This window comes from Epinephelus fuscoguttatus, linkage group LG10 (genome assembly GCF_011397635.1).
Source record: "Epinephelus fuscoguttatus linkage group LG10, E.fuscoguttatus.final_Chr_v1".
In the NCBI taxonomy this organism is placed as follows: Eukaryota; Metazoa; Chordata; class Actinopteri; order Perciformes; family Serranidae; genus Epinephelus; species Epinephelus fuscoguttatus.
The window spans coordinates 36,821,117-36,839,430 of NC_064761.1; the positions used below are offsets into that span (position 1 = coordinate 36,821,117).

The following is an 18,314-nucleotide window of genomic DNA, read 5'->3' on the forward strand; positions in this document are numbered from 1 at the left end:
AATAAACAGTAAATGTATCATAAAACACACTTTATTTAAAGGCAACAAACTGCTAAAACCTGTCTAGGTTAGCCTTTCCACTGTTCCAACAATCACCAGCTCTGGTCTGGCTGAAATAAACCCTTAATTTACCCATTGGTGGGTTTTGGGATGGCAGTTTTGGGGCTGTTTCTGGTTCAACAAAAAGGTTCTAACCCTTTATCCAAACAGTGTTAGATTGTTTTGTTTCGCCACTGGTAAAAGAAAAGAAGCTTTTCAGAATACGTGACCTCAATAGTTGCTGTCTTACATGAAAGACGTTAAATAGTCTAGGTTTTTGTCAAGTCATCTCTTACTCGTAGCTGAAAATCTTGCAGCAGCATCAGAAAGAGCTGATTCCAGATCTGCAGTTGCCGGTAACTGTCTACCTACAGTGAGTGAGCCACAGGAGGGCATGTGTCTGCCTCAGGCTGGACACCTTAGTCTAAAGGACTGTCTTAAAGTAATAGAAATGACAGACCTGAGTTTCTATGAGGAGGTGTAAAAGCAGCTGTGTCAGAGGGAGCAGACTGCAAGGAGGGAAGGTGGCTTCTAGAAATTATTTGTGTTCAGCTTATACCACATGCAGTAATATCTCCAAGGTGATATGTGAATGTAAAATATGAGCTTTGTTTAGAAAAGAAGTGTTTTTCAGATGAAACAGAACCCTATGAGATTGTAACCAAATAATATCCTGGCTACACCATTGGGTGGCAGCAGAGCGTCATAATGCAGGTGTCTCCTGGTAACTGCTGTCCCAACTGCACTCTGCAGATGGCTGCTGCTCAAAATGTCCACATGGACTGTATGTGTTAAAAGTGTTGCACATGACACCTCAAGATTTCACTATATGTTTACCCATAAAAATATGACATCTTGGGTTTGAATTTTACTCGACTCGAAAGTAAGAGACACAACGTAAGAGAAAATGTAATCACAAAATCTGATGAGTCATGTTTTGTTTTTCAGAAATGTGGCTGTAGGTTTCCATTCCTGGACTTTAAAGACTTTAAAGCCAGTACCCTACCTCTGACATTCGCTTTGACTTCAGTATGAACATTTCTGCTGCATGCTCAACATCACACTTACACATGCATTTACAGCAAAACAGAGGTAGGACATCAATGACTTGGGTCTTGTTTTGTTTTTCAGATAGGTTTCCATCCCTAGAAAACAATTGTCAAGGTTTATTAAGACTGAACATAAGTCTTAACACGTAATGCTCTGCCCATGGATGGATTACTGAATGGGTCTACCAGACACAGGCCCAGGGGCCCAAAGTATCATGGTCCTTGATCCAAACCAGGAGGAGACTCAAAATGACCACAAAGAAATGTAAAACAAATACAAAGAGACACAAAATGACTACGAAGAAGTGCAAAACAGCTGCTTGCTGCAGCTTTTCCATATACCATCTATTGGTGTGTGGACAAGGGAACTTGCAGCCTGTGTAGCTTTGGAGAAACATTTATTGTAAATTGGAAAGACGAGAACTTTGCTGACTTGTAGTGATTTGAAATTGTATGGAAATTATGTACTGCTGTATTTTAATATATGTATTTATTTTTGTATTACTACTTATTTGTCAATTATTGTGCTGGCTTGGGGGAAACACACATATTTGTTAAATAGTTAATGTATACGTTTTATGTTAATGTGATAAATCCAATAAAAAGAGGAGGACAGAAATTACGCCTTTCCAACATGATACAAAGGCGTACTGCCACGAAATATCGTCCCTATCCGTCCAAATAGTGCTTGAACATCATTTAAAATTTTGTCTGCACCAAGTTTAAGAAAGAGACTGAATAAGTTAATGAAAAGCACATTTGCTGTGTTTTTGTGTTACAGGACATTAAAAGTATGTTTTCTAGTCTTTTCAAAATGACCAGAAACAGAGGTCCTCACATGGTCACTGTCCACTGATGGTCCTCTGTTTGTGTGTGTGTGTGTAAGGGGCCGCACACATCAAATACCAGAGTGATGCTGCGGCAGCACGCACATTTTCACAAGCACCTTTTTTTCAGGGTGCTACGGCTGCGTCCTGAGATAAACTGAGTTTCACATTTGGAACACAGCAGCGCGGACTGCATGTCATGTGATGAGGACCAACCAATCACAGCCAACAGATATATTATATATATATATATATAATATTATATATTATATATTTCCCAGAGCTTTAAATCTGTCCGGACACAAACTGCCGCCGCGCTCTTGAAAGTTGGCACAGAAAAGGTGCAAGAGTAGCACCCTGTACCCGACCTTGTGTTTTCCAGGTGGTGGAAGTACAGCCCCTCATGTGTCCAACATTCAAAAAACTAGGCTATCAAGTTAAGTCAAAATTGGACAAATAATATCCATCCATTGGTGACAACTGCACTTTTAAATTTTGTATTTTTAATTCTTGCATGCCATGTGTGATTTTATTTTTATTTGATTTGTTGAAAATCAGAAATATGTAATGAAATAGAATTCACTGTATTATTCTGAGAATGTTTTCCACTCAAAAGTATCAGCTTTGTTTTCACTGGCCATATTGAGTGGATTATTATTTTTAATTTATAATTCAGTTTTGATATTCTTGTCTCTGTTGTTTCCATGTCGAATGTGATTTAGGTGGGCCTTTGCTCTTCGTGCTGTGATAGACACACACCAAGGGCGTCTCTTTAAGAAAACATGTCTGTCACACTAGGCTCAAGGCAACCGCTCACTCAACCAATAAATAATTCAGGCTCCTGTGCCACTGAATTTAGACATGGCAGAGCAGAGCGAGGAGGCTGGGCAGAAACAATATCACCACTCCTCCTGCATCTTCCTGTAGTGGACGCCGGTACTTCTAAATAATCAAAAGACATTTCCCTTTTACGCTCTGAGCCTTCAGCTTGGCCCACTTTTAAAACAGGGAGGACAAGTGTATATGGGGGTCTCATCTAGTATGTGGTGAATCATGCCAGTGACATCATCCTTTTTAATCTGGTATGATTCATACACACTTCTATAGTTTATGTGTGGTGTTTTTAGGCCATGGCTACTCTACAGAACCGTATGTTATTTCTGTACATGGATTAGACCTTGAAATCTTCATGCTGATGAATTAAATAAAGCAATTGCATCAGATAGAAGTGGAGGAGACAGAGTGGGCCTTAAGAGAGATGTAACACGTCAGGCAAATGTGTCCATGAGAAAGAGAGTAAGCAATAGGAACAGTAGGACTGTGCAAAGAGCAAGGTCACACAACACAACTGCATTGTGTTTCACGCGGGCTGAAACCTGAGCAGCAAGTATCCTTCAACCAGATAGAGAGTTCCTGTTCTCTATCCTTTATTGCTGCTAAACCTCATGTGCAGTTGACACTGTATTTTGTCTTAAAGGTCCAGTGTGAAGGATTTGGGGGATATATTGGCAGAAATGGAGACTATTTTCTTTAGTGTATAATCACCTGAAAATAAGAACTGTGAGAATTAGCCATTTATAGCCTCATAAGGAGCAGGTCCTTGTCTATGGAGATCACCATGTTGCATCAGCATGTTTCTACAGTAGGCCAGAACGGACAAACAATACACTGGCTCTAGAAAGAGACATTCGTGTTTTTGCATTTTCGGGTCAGCCACCGTAGGTAGAAGCTCCTTTGCAAAGAGCAGCACTGAAAAATACAGATTTTTTTTAAAATGTAAAACTGCTTTACTCTGTGCTTTTACTGGTTTTTATTACCAGGTTCACTGGGTGATACAATAAGTATATTTTCTTTAGTGTACAATCACCTGAAAATAAGAAGTGTTACTGTTACCTTAGAATGAGCCGTTTGTATCTCCATAGGGAGCGGGTCCTTGTCCACAGAGATCACCATGTTGCACCATGGACACATTTCCCCTACAAATACAACATGCTAATGTTATTAGCATGAGCCTATGGTATTTTGCATTGTATAAATTAGCCTAGTAGCTAGCAGAGATTTCCTCTACTCATATGAAGCTAGGGACAACAGCAACATTTAACAAATGTTACAAAATCCAGCTCCATTACAGCTCACGACTTACACTTAACACATTTTCCAAACAAAAATATAACATGCTAACATTATTAGCACAAGCCTGTGGCATTTTACATTGTGTAAATTAGCCTAGCGAATATATGAAGCCAGGATAAATCACACTCAAGACGTAAAATGCTATTTTGTGGAGGCTTTATTGTCTTCACAATTTATTGTTTCATATTTGTGAAATTAAAGTAAATAAAAGCTTTGTCTCCACTGAGGGAAATGATTTCACCGCAACATGTAGGTACACTTCTGGGAGGTGCACATCAGGCTATGGCAGGGGTATCCAAACTTTTTTGAATGGGGGGCCAAATAAAACAACGTGGAAATACCTAGGGGTCAACTGATTCTCGCATCAAATGGGTTTTTAAAAAAAAGTGAGACAAATGCAACCATTTTTATCTTTTCATGAACTATTACTATGTGATGTCTGTCTAGAAACTGTATGATAGTCCTGTCATTGTGAGGCGAAGGGTAAAAATGCCAAGTGATCTTGCTCTATTAACCATTATTGTGTAAAGGGCCACATATGGTATATTTTCAAAGTAAAGTCAAGGGCCGATTAAAATTGGTCTGCAGGCCACAATTGGCCCCCGGGCAAGACTTTGGACACACCTGGGCTATGGTGTAGTGTAGGGTGTAGGCTCTACGTCAATACAGTGCTGATTCGACGCAGAAGTATAAATCCCGCTTAAACAGGGCAGGGGAATTTTCAGCTGGTTGCAATCTGCAATCCTATCCGCTAAATCTACCCAAATCTTTCACACTGGACCTTTAATACAAGCATAAGGAAGTGCAAAAAAACTGATGCATGGCACATAGTGCATCTTGGCAGAAACATTAACTTTTGAGCAAAACAGAATCCAGACTGAAAACGCTAATATGGTATACGTCAGAATTTTATTTCAAATGGAGTTTTATTTTATATTCTTTTTAAGGACTGTCTTTGTTTTTAGTGTTCGCTTTTATTGCTAGTGTCTGTGTTTTATAGTAGTTCTATTTCTGGGGTGTTTTTAGTGTTTTGTGTTCATGTGTCTTCTCAAGATGATATTTATTTCTGTATTTTGCACCTGAGATCACTGAGAAACACTGTTATTCTGCTCTGCACAACACATGCGTGTCAAAATGACAATAAAGCTGCATTGAACTGAACTGAATCGTTTGTCTTCAGATGGATAATAGGGGAAAAGAAAATGTATTGATCTGAAAACAGCAGCCTCTTTAGCTGCCAAACCATTACCGTCCTGTAGTGTGCAGGTCAGGTCACTTGAAGAAGGACACACTGACATTATTAGGCCTGGTAACTCCCATCTCTTCAATCAGCTCAATGACTGTCTGAGAGCTTTGCTACAAAAATATCTCTCCAGACATTGCATCTCATCTTCGCCTGTTTACACTCTTTTTAGATCTAATATTCAGAGGCTGAACTGTAAATGCAGATGTATTTCTCTCTGAAATAATAGAGCTCCCATTAGAATGATGTGTTTTTCTTCTAAATAAATTGTTGCTTTGCTAAAAGATATAATAAAATTAAAGCTAAGGACCATTTTAAAGAATGTCTAAATTCAAGTTATGTTGCTTCTTAAATCTCAAAGGTGTAAGTAATGAAATTAAAGATGGCTGATTCTCACATAGCTGCTTCATTTTCAGGCGTGTGGTATCCTGCATGCTGGGACCCATGAATATAACGTAGCCACACTATGACAAATCAAAATGTCTGCTGTGAAAAAGGCCTTTAACTTTCAGTATTTGCTGCAGTAAACAGAGGGGGCACAACTGGCTACAAAACCTGCAAACTGCAATGCAGACATCCTACATCACTTCAGAACGAGGCATTCAGGAACACCACATTTTCAAAAGAAACGTGATAATAGTTCTGTTGTAATCCTGTCTCTGTGGCCAGACTCTGCTCGGAGATGCTATATTGTGTGCTTCACTGAACAGACAGTTTCCATGGTGCAAAGACCTGCTTTGTGCCAGTTTGTAGCCCCTCAGCTTGATGTCCCTGGCCTGACCTACTAAATGCTATTCATAAGAAGTGTTTCCATTGTCCACTGCATTCACAACTCTCCTGTAAGGAAACCATGCTGTTTAAACCCCTTTAGAAAAACTACTGTATCCCAGCTATCTGCTGAAGAAAAAACAGATGGTGCTTAATTTACAACACAATTCCAATGTTTTTTTATTTGTGAAAAAAAAAAAAAAGAAAAATATAGATGTTTGTCGAGACACGCAAATATACTTCAACATTTGTTCGGTCAAATAAAGGCAAGAAAATGTTAAAAAAAAATAAAATAATATAATAAAGTCTAAATATTTAAAAAACTTAAACTAGAGTTGGTCCAGGAAAAAGTCATATATTTGGGGTCATCCAGTGGCGCTGCTGAGGGGTGGCCAGCGGGGGCCACAGGCACCCTCATACAATCGCTGGCTTTGCGGGTCACATATGCATAACATGGGAGTCCTCTGTGTGGTGTTGAGTCAGCCTGTGGCCACCTCGTCTCAGTGCGTACCGTGTTACACATGCCTAAGTCCAATGGGATGCTCAAGGAAAGGTGCCTTGAAGGTTGGGTGGACCAGAGATAGTGAGCCACCCGTTCCACCTCGCTTAGGTATCGAGGATCCAGGGTGTGTGAGGGCCAAGCCTACAGCCTGGTCTCTCCTCCTGGTACTTAACTGAAGCACCAGGAGCCTTTATTGATGATACAAATTCATTAAAACCGCAACGTGATAGCTCCAAAACAGGCCCCACTATATGGACCCTTTTACTGTTGGAAAACAGTGTGATGTTTTATGGTGGGCGGGGCTTAGCTGGAGGCAAAACGATTCTCCACAAACAACATTAAAACATTAGCTAGCAACTTCTGTTAGCTTGTTTACAAGAATGGAGGAAGATGTTGCCAGTGGTGCATTCAGAAATACATACTTGAGTGCCGTAGCACACTCAAACTGGACCGTCCATAAATTCAGAGTGCTGTTGGTTGGAGAGGCAGAGCGCTTTTTCAGCACTCTGTCTGGGGAGACGGAGCAGCAGAGCGCCGAGTGGAGTGAAAGTGTGATTAGCTTCACCACTCGTTAATCCATTTAGAAATATAACGCACTGTTTCTTTGAACAACAACTCTCATTTTAGTGTAGAGCTGAATTTATGAACGCACCATGTCAGGTCACCCCCTCTCCATGGACCGTGAGTGTTACTTGAATAAGTAAACACTGACCAACGGGACCAGACTGGCCAACCAGTGTGCTCTCGCTCAGTGGATGGATGATGTCACAGGAAGCCAATCTTACAAAGGAGGACGACACTTGAACGGTTTCCTCCAGTTTGTTTTGCTATCGAAGCTAATGTTAGCTAATGCGCTAAAAAGTTAGCATTACAGAGAAATCCAATATTCCTCTTAATACCTCCCCAGTTTCTGTTGAGGTGGACATGATAACCCTTAATACACATAACGTTATTCATCCCTACAACAGGAAATACTTTTCCCGAACCTGATTTGATGATGGCATCCGTCCAGTCCTTTCGTCTTAACGCTTTTAACCATAGTTGTCTTTGTTTTTGTTGACGGGCAGTCACGGCTGGTATGTGATAAAATGTAAGTTTTGAGCCATGACTCCTTCTATTCTGGCTCCCAAAACCACAACAAGACGATATTTTAAGACTCCTGTGGTTTTCTCCAAGTACTCCGGCTTCCTCCCCCAGTCCAAAGACATGCAGGTTAATTGGGGACAAAATCGGGGAGTGCAGCAAAATGCCGCCTGCCTACTTTTGTTTATACAGAATGCGCCTTTTTCGGGGCAATGGGGGGGCGTGAGCAAGTAACAAAATGTGTAGCTCAGCGTGTGACATAAACAGTGACATGGGAGGGAAGCTGCGGCTGGTCAGTCTTTGGGTGATTTTCTCATAAGTCGGCCCATCCTTCACTGTCCCCGTCATTTTACGGTTAATGGCCTCTTCGTTTGCGAGGACAAGGAGGGCGCGCAGTGTCTCCCCAGTTGCTCATCTTTACAGTGTTTTTCAGGTTTGTTTCCTTCTTGCTACTAGCTGCTCATTCTTGCTATTAGCTGTTTCCTGTTATTCCACCGCCAATGGGTCGCACATGTGACATCATCAACAGCTCCTCCCACAAGTCATCAACAGCCCCTCCCGTGGCGGAAGGGCGCCTCGGTCTGTTTAAACCAAAAAGGTTCCGCCAATATGTCTACCCTACGAGGTGGAAAATTGGGCACCTCGGATCAAGTCGCCAACTCTGTGTGTCTAAATGCTCACAGCTTGCCAGCAAAACGGCACAACATTCGCCGAAAATCTGGCAGTGTAAAAGGGGCTTATGTGTCAGCCCTGCGATAGTCTGGCGACCTGTCCAGGATGTACCCCGCCTCTCACCCAATGTCAGCTGGGATAGGCTCCAGCCCCCCCGCGACCCTCAAGAGGATCAGTGGTTACAGAAATGAATGAATGAATGAATTTAATTACTGTTTTATTTTTTGTGTGCCACCCCAAGAGTTAGAGTGCCCCCATGTGGCCACCCCTGTGAAAAATTTCTAGGTGCGCCACTGCTGTCATCTGCTTTCAAAGAGGGCAGAGTGTCAATGAAAGGCACCAACATTTTCTGAAAGGCTGCAGGTGCTATCTGCTTTTTGTTTAATGAAATAAAAACTATTAAAACAGCAGAAACAGAAAGGTGTTATAGGAAGGATACTAATCTTGCTCCATGGTCTTCCTTCCCTCCCTGCCTCCCCTCCCTCCTCTCCTCCCTCCTCCTCTTCTCACTACTGCATTGATGCTGTTACCTCCCTCGGCGGTGATGTCACCGGCTCAGTGGAGCTCGAGCATCCTTACCAAAGACAGCCAGACAATAGGGCCATTTTGACCGCTTTGGGGTGTGAAGAAGCGGCCGAGCATCCAAACACAACCCACCGGCCACCTTCCTTTCCTTCCCGGCTCCCCCCACACCGACGAGGCAGGGCAGAGGGGGGTGGGTTGGCGGGTACGAGGACACCGTCGCGCGGTCACCTCCTCAGCCCTTCCCGTTTTCATGGAGAGGAGAGGCTGTTAGCAGGGGCAGAGCCAGACCTGCTGGAGGAGACCAGAGGAGGTGGAAGGAGCTCCGGAGCTGGATAATAAAACAAGACGAGCACGACAAACACGGTCTGTGCACGGGAGCAGGACGGTAACGGCACTGCGGAGGTACGGTGTTATTTTTCCATTGGCCCGCCGGTAATAACGAGGCAGTCTGTATTTACTTAGTGTTAAATCTCCTGGGAAGAGATGAGCATAGGGTGCGGCCATTTAAGAGGCTGACAGTGTTGAAACACACAGACAGAATGACATTTAATCTGCAATGTAATGCAACACAGCATGTTATTTTACAGCTTAAATGATTTTATAAAAATGTTTTAATTCTGGGAGCAGGGCGACAGCATTTAAAGCTCTGTCACTGGGTTAAAGGACGAGACGTGTTGCTACAAATACGAGCTGTCAGGGTTTATAACAGCTCTGAAAATGACGCAAGAAGTATTTTAACAGAAATTAAATACAGCAGTGAAATATCAGTTTCAGCTGAACTAAATTTGGGTCTTCTAGGCTGCGTTTACCTGCAGTTTAAGGCTTGGTTGTCATGCCCAAAAGCCACCAATTACATAATTTATTTTTTGAATGATAAGGTGATATTAAACTGTCGTCATGCTCAGATACACACCAGCATGGTTTATTACATTAGCCCTTTGTCACCGGGAAAATGGTGGCCGCCCAGCTGAGCTGCATCATCAGCTGATTGGTCTGAGCATCTGTATGAGAAGATTATGAACATGCATGTTGATGGAAAAATGAATATCCACAAGCTTAAGCACTGCTCTCTATACATATGATATTCTGTTGCAGTGGGTGCATGTAAAACAATTAATTTAACCATCATTTCAGATGTCAAAACAATATTGATTTTGATTCATGTTAGTCTGTTTTCTGTTATTAATCCCTGTTAGTTTTCAGGAGCCTTTGCAGCATGGTTGCACCTTAAAAACCGTAATGCTGTTTCTCCCATTGTTACCTGCGTAAATCACCAATGAATCTGTTTAGGGACCAGCTGTAGAGGGTGTACCAGGAAGCAGGGTGACACAGCAAATTTACAGCACTCAATTATGATGAGACACGTCTGAGTCACATTGGAACTGAATATTGATCCCCAAATTCTGGGCTTGAATCAAGAAAAGCAATGACTTTCTCTTCCTGATACGCAATAAATTAGGATAGCTTCATAATATACGCAGGCATGCAGTAAAAGCTGTCTCACTGCTCACTGTTCGAGCTTATTGATAGATGATTGTAATTTGATCGTGATGAGTCACGCTCGCTCTTGATACACTGAACGTTGTGAGATGACACCACACGGTAAAATCACACAGTGATTTTATGTTCATATTCAGTCTGTTAGGAGACAGCATGACGAGTTGTTCCCACTGAATGGAGCCACATCCTGGATTTGTGGCTGGTTTCAGAGCCATTGTCATCCAGAGAAATAGTCTGACATTTAGCTGCTGCTGCACTTCTTTTGTTGCTGCTAGCTTTATTATCCATGTCCCCTGGCTGTAGCTGACCATGCATGGTCTTTTCATGTTACAGCCACATAGCCCTGCCCTCCTCTTTGTGCTGGCCACGTCAGCCGTAAGGTGTAATATTCGGTTCTTAGAATTTTTAACACAAATGTAGAAAACGGACCTCGGTTTCTGTGACGTGACATGATACAACATATGTTAAAAAAAAAAAAAAAGGTGGCAGAAGTCTGTTGCAGCTTATTTTGATTTGATTTTTATTAAAACCTCTTTTAGCTCACCAGCTAATCTTCTGAGAGTCCACATTAAAAACATTTTAGCATACAGTAACTCATAAAAAATTCAACACATATCATATACATACACACATACAACCTACATGCATTGGCACATATACTACATATATACATTTTCATCTACATGTAAAGCTGCAATGATTAATTGACTGGTTGTCAACTATTAAATTAATCACCAACTAGTTTAACAATCGAATAATCGGTTTGAGTAATTCTTTAGAAAAAAGTCAAAATTCTCTGATAGCTGCTTCTTAAATTTGAATATTTTCTGGGTTTTCTGGGAAACACCGGGTTTGGGAAACACTTATTGACCTTTTTCACCATTTTACAGACAAAACAACCAATGAATTAATCAAAAACAATCTTCAGCAATGAAAATAATTGTTTGTTGCAGCCTTATCTACATGTGCTCGCATACAATCATGGATGGATTACTGGATGGCCCTACAGGGCACATGCCCAAAGTGTCCAGAGGCCCCCTGGCCCCCTGAACCATTGACACATTAACACATACTGACCAGGAAGAGACTCAAAAAGACCACAAAAAGATAAAAATGAACTGCAAAGAGGCAAAATAACTGCAAAAAAAGGACAAAACAACCAAAAAAAAGATGCAAAGACACACAAAACGACTACAAATGGATGCAGAATCACCTCTAAGTCTGTGTGTCTTGCTCCTATGTAGGAGAGGTGGTGGGGCCTTTTGCATATCTGTGCCTAGGGGCCCATTTACTTACAATCTGTCCATGCATACAACACCAATGCTCTACAAAACCTTCTGACAATGCAAAAACATACTGCAATGATACCTACGTTTGAATCTTAAAACCTTGCAATCAACAGTCCAACTGTTACATACTGATAAAACAAGGAGTTGTGTTTCACCATCTGCTTTCTTCTACAGAACCTGCAGGCCCTTCACCTGGGCACTAAAGAAGGCACCCCAAGGTGCTAGGACAAAAGCACCATGGCAGGGGCCTCTGTGAAGGTGGCGGTGCGTGTCCGCCCCTTCAACTCAAGAGAGATGGGAAAAGAAAGCAAATGCATCATTCAGATGTCTGGAAACACCACCAGTAAGTATTCTGAGAAGAGTTTAAAATTCTCTAACAGTGTGTGTGTCATTATGTGTACGTGTTTTTATTGTTGTAAATTTAGAATCAAACAGATTGCAGGAACAGTTGGGTGTCAAAAGTGTAGAAAGTTATTGGCAGACGGCACCCAGCGAGATGTCAGCTTGAGCTGGAGATCCTTCTTCAACCAGAAGGAACCTGTTTAGGCTTCATTGAGCCATCGGTTTTTGACAGATAACTCATAAAGCTCGCTATAACTGAGGTGCATTGTGGGTATTCTGCTTTTTCCTTGGCTTTGCTTTTGTGATAAAGCATATATCAGTAAATTACTTAGGGATGCTTGAGTAATTGTAGACAGTAGACAGCAGAATGAACACTGAATTGTTTGCCACGGTCATTCGACTAGTTCAAAAGAAAATGGTGATTGTTGTTGGTTGTTATGGTGACGACACACAGCAGTGGGGCTGTAAAGTGTGTCACACTCACTACTAGTTTGAGAGCTCTGTTTTGGCCTACTGTACACACTAAGCCAGTGTTTTCCTTTTGACTGTCTCTCACTGATGCTCGTCACAGAGCCGAGGCCCAGATTAACAGAGATAGTGCAGAGAAGATGCCTCGTCATGCTTCGTACTACTCCACCACTTGCACCACAATTTTCACAGTTCTTTGCAATGGCAGCAGTAAACATAAAAATGGCCGCTGTTTGACCATCCTGCTGTCTTGATTCGGGATGCATGATATTGGATTTTTTGCTGATATCCAATATGCCAATATACATGTAGACCAACTTTTTTGAACGATACCGATATTGATATGTCCACTTTTTCCCCCACCTAATTTTAGTGATCATCCAGTCTCTTCTTCAGTGGAATTAGCATCATATTATGCATGTATACTCTTATTGTGACAGCCCACCAGCAGATGGAGACATGAAATACGATACTTTTCAATGTATGAAATATTCATTCATTGTGCAAATTAAGAAAAAGCATCTTGGCCAATTCCGATATTTCCTTTTAAAGCCAATATCGGCAGATACTGATGATGTACTAACATTATTGTGCATCTCTAATCTTGATGTGAACGGGAATATCCATTCTACTCTAATTGTTTCTATGGGTGAATTCTTTCTCACAGTGTCAAATTATTGGTTGCTGTCCTTTTTATTAGGTTACAGTCACACATGAATGAAATTAACACTGGCGAATATTACGTGGAGTTAACTTTGATGAACTGTGAAGTCACAGCCTCAACCAGTAACGGAGGAGCATGTGTTGGGGAGACATTGGTTGTTGCTGTATTGTCTGATATATTGGCCATTAAAAGTAAAGCTGCCCCATATGAAAGATGCTGTCTGGCTGGTAGTGAGTCTGGAGACAGGCGTGGAACATGAAGACTAATGTACCAAAAGCATCATATTTCGTGGTATATTTGTCAGCCCACTTGCTAACATTAGCTAGTGGGCTAGCTTTTATGTCCATCACATCAGGCACTGCCCACACGCAGCACGAATATCACCTTGGCAAGTAAGCGTTCACAGGTATATCCACTCATGCAGTAAACAAGAAAGTTGGTAATATCCAAATACAAGGATGGACGTAACACTGTGGGATCCGCACTTTGACTTTTTGTCCATCAGGTGGATACATGTTGGTAATAGATAACAGACCAGCCAAATAACTGTCCCCATAGCGACCATGTTGAGTTTGCCTCAGGATGGTATTCTCTCAGTTTGATGAATTAATGGGTTCCAGGATTTATTTACTTGTGTTGTTTACCGTATGGCTCCTCTGTGATGTCACAAGCAACAAACACACACGACTAACAAAGACTGATTGCTGACGTTGACGTCTGATAAATTCCCTTTTGCATAGCGCCAGGAGTGACTGTGCAAATCTCCTGTGAACAAACAAGACATGTGATATGAGCAGGAAATTTATTCAGAATCAGATTTCATTTTAGAGAGATTGATTATTAAGGTACAACAGGAGAGAGGAAAATGTCACATTGTTGTCTGCAAGACTGACAGTGTCAACTACAGCAGGGTTGATCTTTTCAGTCACTAAATAAAGCCAACAATAGAGCAGTTATCAAAATGGAATCACCTGTTCAGGAAACCATGCTGTAGGTGACATAATCCTCCTGCATATTTGACCTGATATTTATTTAGGGCAAGGCCTGTTGTTTGCTTTTGTGGCCAGATTAAACCAGATTTAAAAATGGCTCCTTATTCAACATTTTCAGCATTAATCTTTCTATTCAAATCTGCCAGAATGCAAATACATTTTCCAAGAAGCAGAATGATTTTGTCCATATAAAATAACCCATGTGAACATTTCGGAGTGTGACTTATTTTGTGCTTGTGTCTTGCTACGGTTAAGTTCCCTGCAAAACCTACTGTATTTGTTTTTGTGGCCATATGCTGTATGTTTTTGACATATGTCGTTCAGAGCACGCCACATTTCTCGGGTTATACAGTGCAGAGTGAGGACTGTGGTCGAGAGGAGACTGGAAAGAAACTCGATATGTAGTCTGCTTAGGAAGGTAAAGCCATTTGTCAATAATGGATGAGGCTTCCTGAAATATTTACCGTTTGGCCTAATTTAGCTATCTCCCCCTCCTTCCTCATGTCATGGGTGACTAGACAACAAGCTGGGTGATTTTTTTGGGCCGTCTAATTTTAACTGTGTGATTTGTTGCATTTTTTTGTAGATTCCTGTTACGCAAACACTTACAATCATATAACTGGTTCAAGCTTATAAAGAGTCCCTCCAAGACGTCACCGCATGGGACTACATTTTTGTTGACACCTGCAGTACGAGTGGTGTCATTGCCTTGGCACGGAGCTTCTTCTTCTGTCTCCACAGCAGTGGACGATGAGTAGTTTGCTGTCAGCAGTGTCTCCTTTAGCTGTGTAAACCCAGATCAAAGGCACTGTCATCCACAGGGAATATATTTACCTCTAAAATGTCCTTGGAGACTTCCCGTTAGATTTAATCTGTGAATCTGAATTTTTCTTATCACATAAAGTGGGTCTGTTGTTTTTAATTAAGCCCAGTATCCAAGTACATGTGAATTTTGCTGCCATGCTACCATAATAATCAGTATGGTGTTTGCTTGTCCTTCGCTTTATACTCATTTGAGCATGTCCTGTTTATCCACTGCAGTATTTGCTAACCTATATTCTTAAAGGAACAGTTCACCCCAAAATTAAAAATAGATCTTTTTGACACCAAAACAATCCATTTATCAATTTAGATTGTTTTAGTGTGAGTTGCAGAGTGTTGAAGATATCAGCTGTAGAGATGTCTGCCCTCTCCCTGGAACAATGGAGCTGGATGGCACTCGGCTTGAGGTGCTTAAAGCACCAAAAAAATATATATATATGAAAAACTCAACAGCAGTGTCTCTTTCCAGAAATCATGACCTGGTTACTCAAGATAATCCACAGACCTTGTTGTGAGCAGTTTCATTTCGTAGCTGTTCTTTCTACCGACCTACACCTACCAGTGATATCTCCGTGCAGAAGGAAGCGTGCATCTACTTATGGATGAGAGTCTTGTGACAGTGCCAGATGCAAAATGCCGTCTTACTCGGCTGAGCTGTAACGTTAGCTAGCTCAGTGATGCTAGGTGAGCTAGCAGTAGATCAGGGGTTGGGAACCCATATGAGGCTCTTCAGCACCTCTCTAGTGGCTGTCAGTCGCTTTGACATAAAAAAAAAAATCACACGAAAATTTATGTTTTTTTTGTAAGAAATTCTTACATTCTCCAGTTTTAAAAATGTGAAGCCTATGCACTGAATTTAAAAAAAAAAAAAAGTTTTAACATTTCGTCAACTAAAATGTGTGTCACATATCTGTGACCTGGTACCTTTTCCTCTAAATTTTGCCAAACCTCAGTCGAGTCTTGGCCTCCTTAGCTAGGCTAGCAATGCATTTCAGATCCATAAATATCTGCAACAAATCTGAGTGGACAGATTTGCTTGCTTTCACCGCCAACGCTGCAAACTTAAAGTTCCAAATAATCATAAATAACCCTCTGCAGAGGAGCCACCTTGTGGTGAATCAAGTTTTTGAATGCTCATTCATACCTATTTTCAATGCCAACAGGCTAATTTAGACTTAATACCCTGTTTAACCGTAAGGCTCAAATGTGTTTTGCAGCTCCAGGCAGATTTGTCAAAATAATTTTTTGTCGAGAAAATGGCTCTTTTGATTGTTCTGGTTGTTGACCCCTGCAGAAGATGGACGCTTCCTTCTGTGCAGTGATAGCGGTTGGCACACCAAAACTATCTAGACTGATAATAGCACTACAGGTAAGAGGCAAAATATGTATTTTTGATTTCTAAATCAACTGCCTTTTTAAAAAGAAGCCAACATAAAAGTTTTACCATACAAACTGTATTGTTTCTCGGTACACTGTCACCCAAAAAGTTGAAATTTTCTCTGTCGGGGTGTCGGTGGCTTAGTGGTTAGAGCATGCACCCCATGTACAAAGGCTCCATCCTCACCGCAGCGGCCAGGGTTTGACTCCGGCTTGTGGTCCTTTACTTTGTTGCTATATGTCTACTGCTCACACATGTGTAACAGAACTTTCTGAACGCTAGTTTTCCGTGGAGAGTTTTGGGAGCAAACTAGTTGATGTCTGTCAGCCTTAGCATGCTTGTCAGCTTAGCCTGGTTGGTCGAGCTCAACAGACAACGATTTGTGTCTAAATGTTCGCCGAAATATTTCAACTTAAGTCAGAGATATCTGCTGAAACACTTACATTTACAACGGCATCACCCGAATGTGTCAATAAGCGGAGCAAGACAAAAACAGACTGGAGTGCATGTCCTTCTCCCCACAGCAGCCTCACAATGCAGATTTACACAGTGCCAAAATAGTAACTAATGTCAACGTGTCACGTTATATGCAACCAAAATTGATTAATTTTTTTTTTTATTGACAATATGCCAGTATTTGAGTGCCTCTTACTGCACTTTTTTCATTTTTCCTGTTGTACCGAAAATGTACCAAACCTTGACCCCAAAACTGAGGTACATTCTAAACCATGAATTTTGTGTAGCATTGCACCCCTAACGTGTCATATAAGTAACACAAGACTGTGCTAAAGATCTTCTCAAACCCATATCAAGTTAAATCTGGAAGTTCGTGGGCTTGTTTTCCCCTCTGTGTAAATCACCTCTACAACCTGGTAAATTGCAGTTAAAGTTTAAGGGAAAAGAAACATTGCAGTGGACATTGTGACATACTGAAGCCCCCAAAACTGATCCCTTTACAGACAAAAGCAGGTCTGTATGAACAGATTTTAGTGAGGCCTGAGTCACGATTCTGTTACTTCATCTACCTAAAGATCCAGAAATTAAGCTGAGTTTATCAATTTGTCAGCAGTACTAGAAAATGTCTTGTTGGTCCGACCCACACAGAACACAAAGCTGCTTTCAGTGAGCCTGCAGGTCTTTCAGCAGAGCAGATTGTTCTCTTCCAAACTGAGTCAATGGCTCTGGATGTGGACTGGAGGATGTGAGCGGGCTGATGTCATGAAAAAGCCCATTGGTTGCAGTGTCTGGAGGGGGTACAGAGGCAGGGTACAAATGCCCCCTTGTGCTTTTGTGGGCCGGACTGAGGAAAGGAAGAAGAAGAAGGAGTGGGGTTTTTTGTGTGTGTGTCTCACCGTCTGCTTTGTGCTCTCTGACACTCATGTGTGGGTCAATACCCCAGTTCCCACAAAGCAGGAGAATGGCAGTAATCTTGTTGTTTGAGAGATCTTCCCTCCCACGCTGACCTTAATTAAGATGCAGGGGACGGAGCAGGAGGAAAACAGGCCTCTCTTGAGGAGTCTTTTGGGTGCACAAACTTGGTGCAGAGATTTAGATTTCTGCAAGAAGAAAAACAATAACATGAGAAGGGATATGAGAAGTAAGGCAGGTGACATTGTTTTACTGCTCTCCTACACTAATGACTGGGGTAAAATCTATAGACTGATTAACGAAAACAAAGCTGAAATAATTCACTTTAGAAGTTATTTTTCTACCCTCAGCACTTACCAGTTTAAAGGAACACTTCACCCCTCAACTGATCATTTGTATATAAATGACTCACCCCGTGTTACGCTGAATTCAGAAAGAAATTTTTGTTTTTCGCACATGCCTCCATGATGAATGGAGAATCCAAAAACTGAGAAAATTCTTGATTAATTGAAGTCGTAGGGTTTGCGTTTGACAAAACTATACTCAGTATGCAGTACAATCCAAGTCTCATTGATCCACTTCTATGTTCAGTACTTCCCAAACACATGCATTTTCACTTAAATGTTACTACTCAAAACACATCTGCACAA

The 18,314-nt window shown here is 41.4% G+C and overlaps 1 protein-coding gene across 20 annotated transcripts in view; it reads left to right on the forward strand.

Moving 5' to 3' along the window:
* Positions 1 to 8,837: 8,837 nt before the first annotated feature.
* The window catches only part of kif1aa (kinesin family member 1Aa), an 83,163-nt gene continuing 73,686 nt past the window's right edge, over positions 8,838 to 18,314 (forward strand). For all 20 annotated transcript variants that reach the window (XM_049586986.1, XM_049586987.1, XM_049586988.1 and 17 more), the window contains exons 1-2: positions 8,838 to 9,243; positions 11,805 to 11,973. In XM_049586986.1, coding sequence (XP_049442943.1) covers positions 11,868 to 11,973 — 106 coding nt within the window. In that variant the 5' untranslated portion in view covers positions 8,838 to 9,243; positions 11,805 to 11,867. The remainder of the gene's footprint in view (positions 9,244 to 11,804; positions 11,974 to 18,314) is intronic.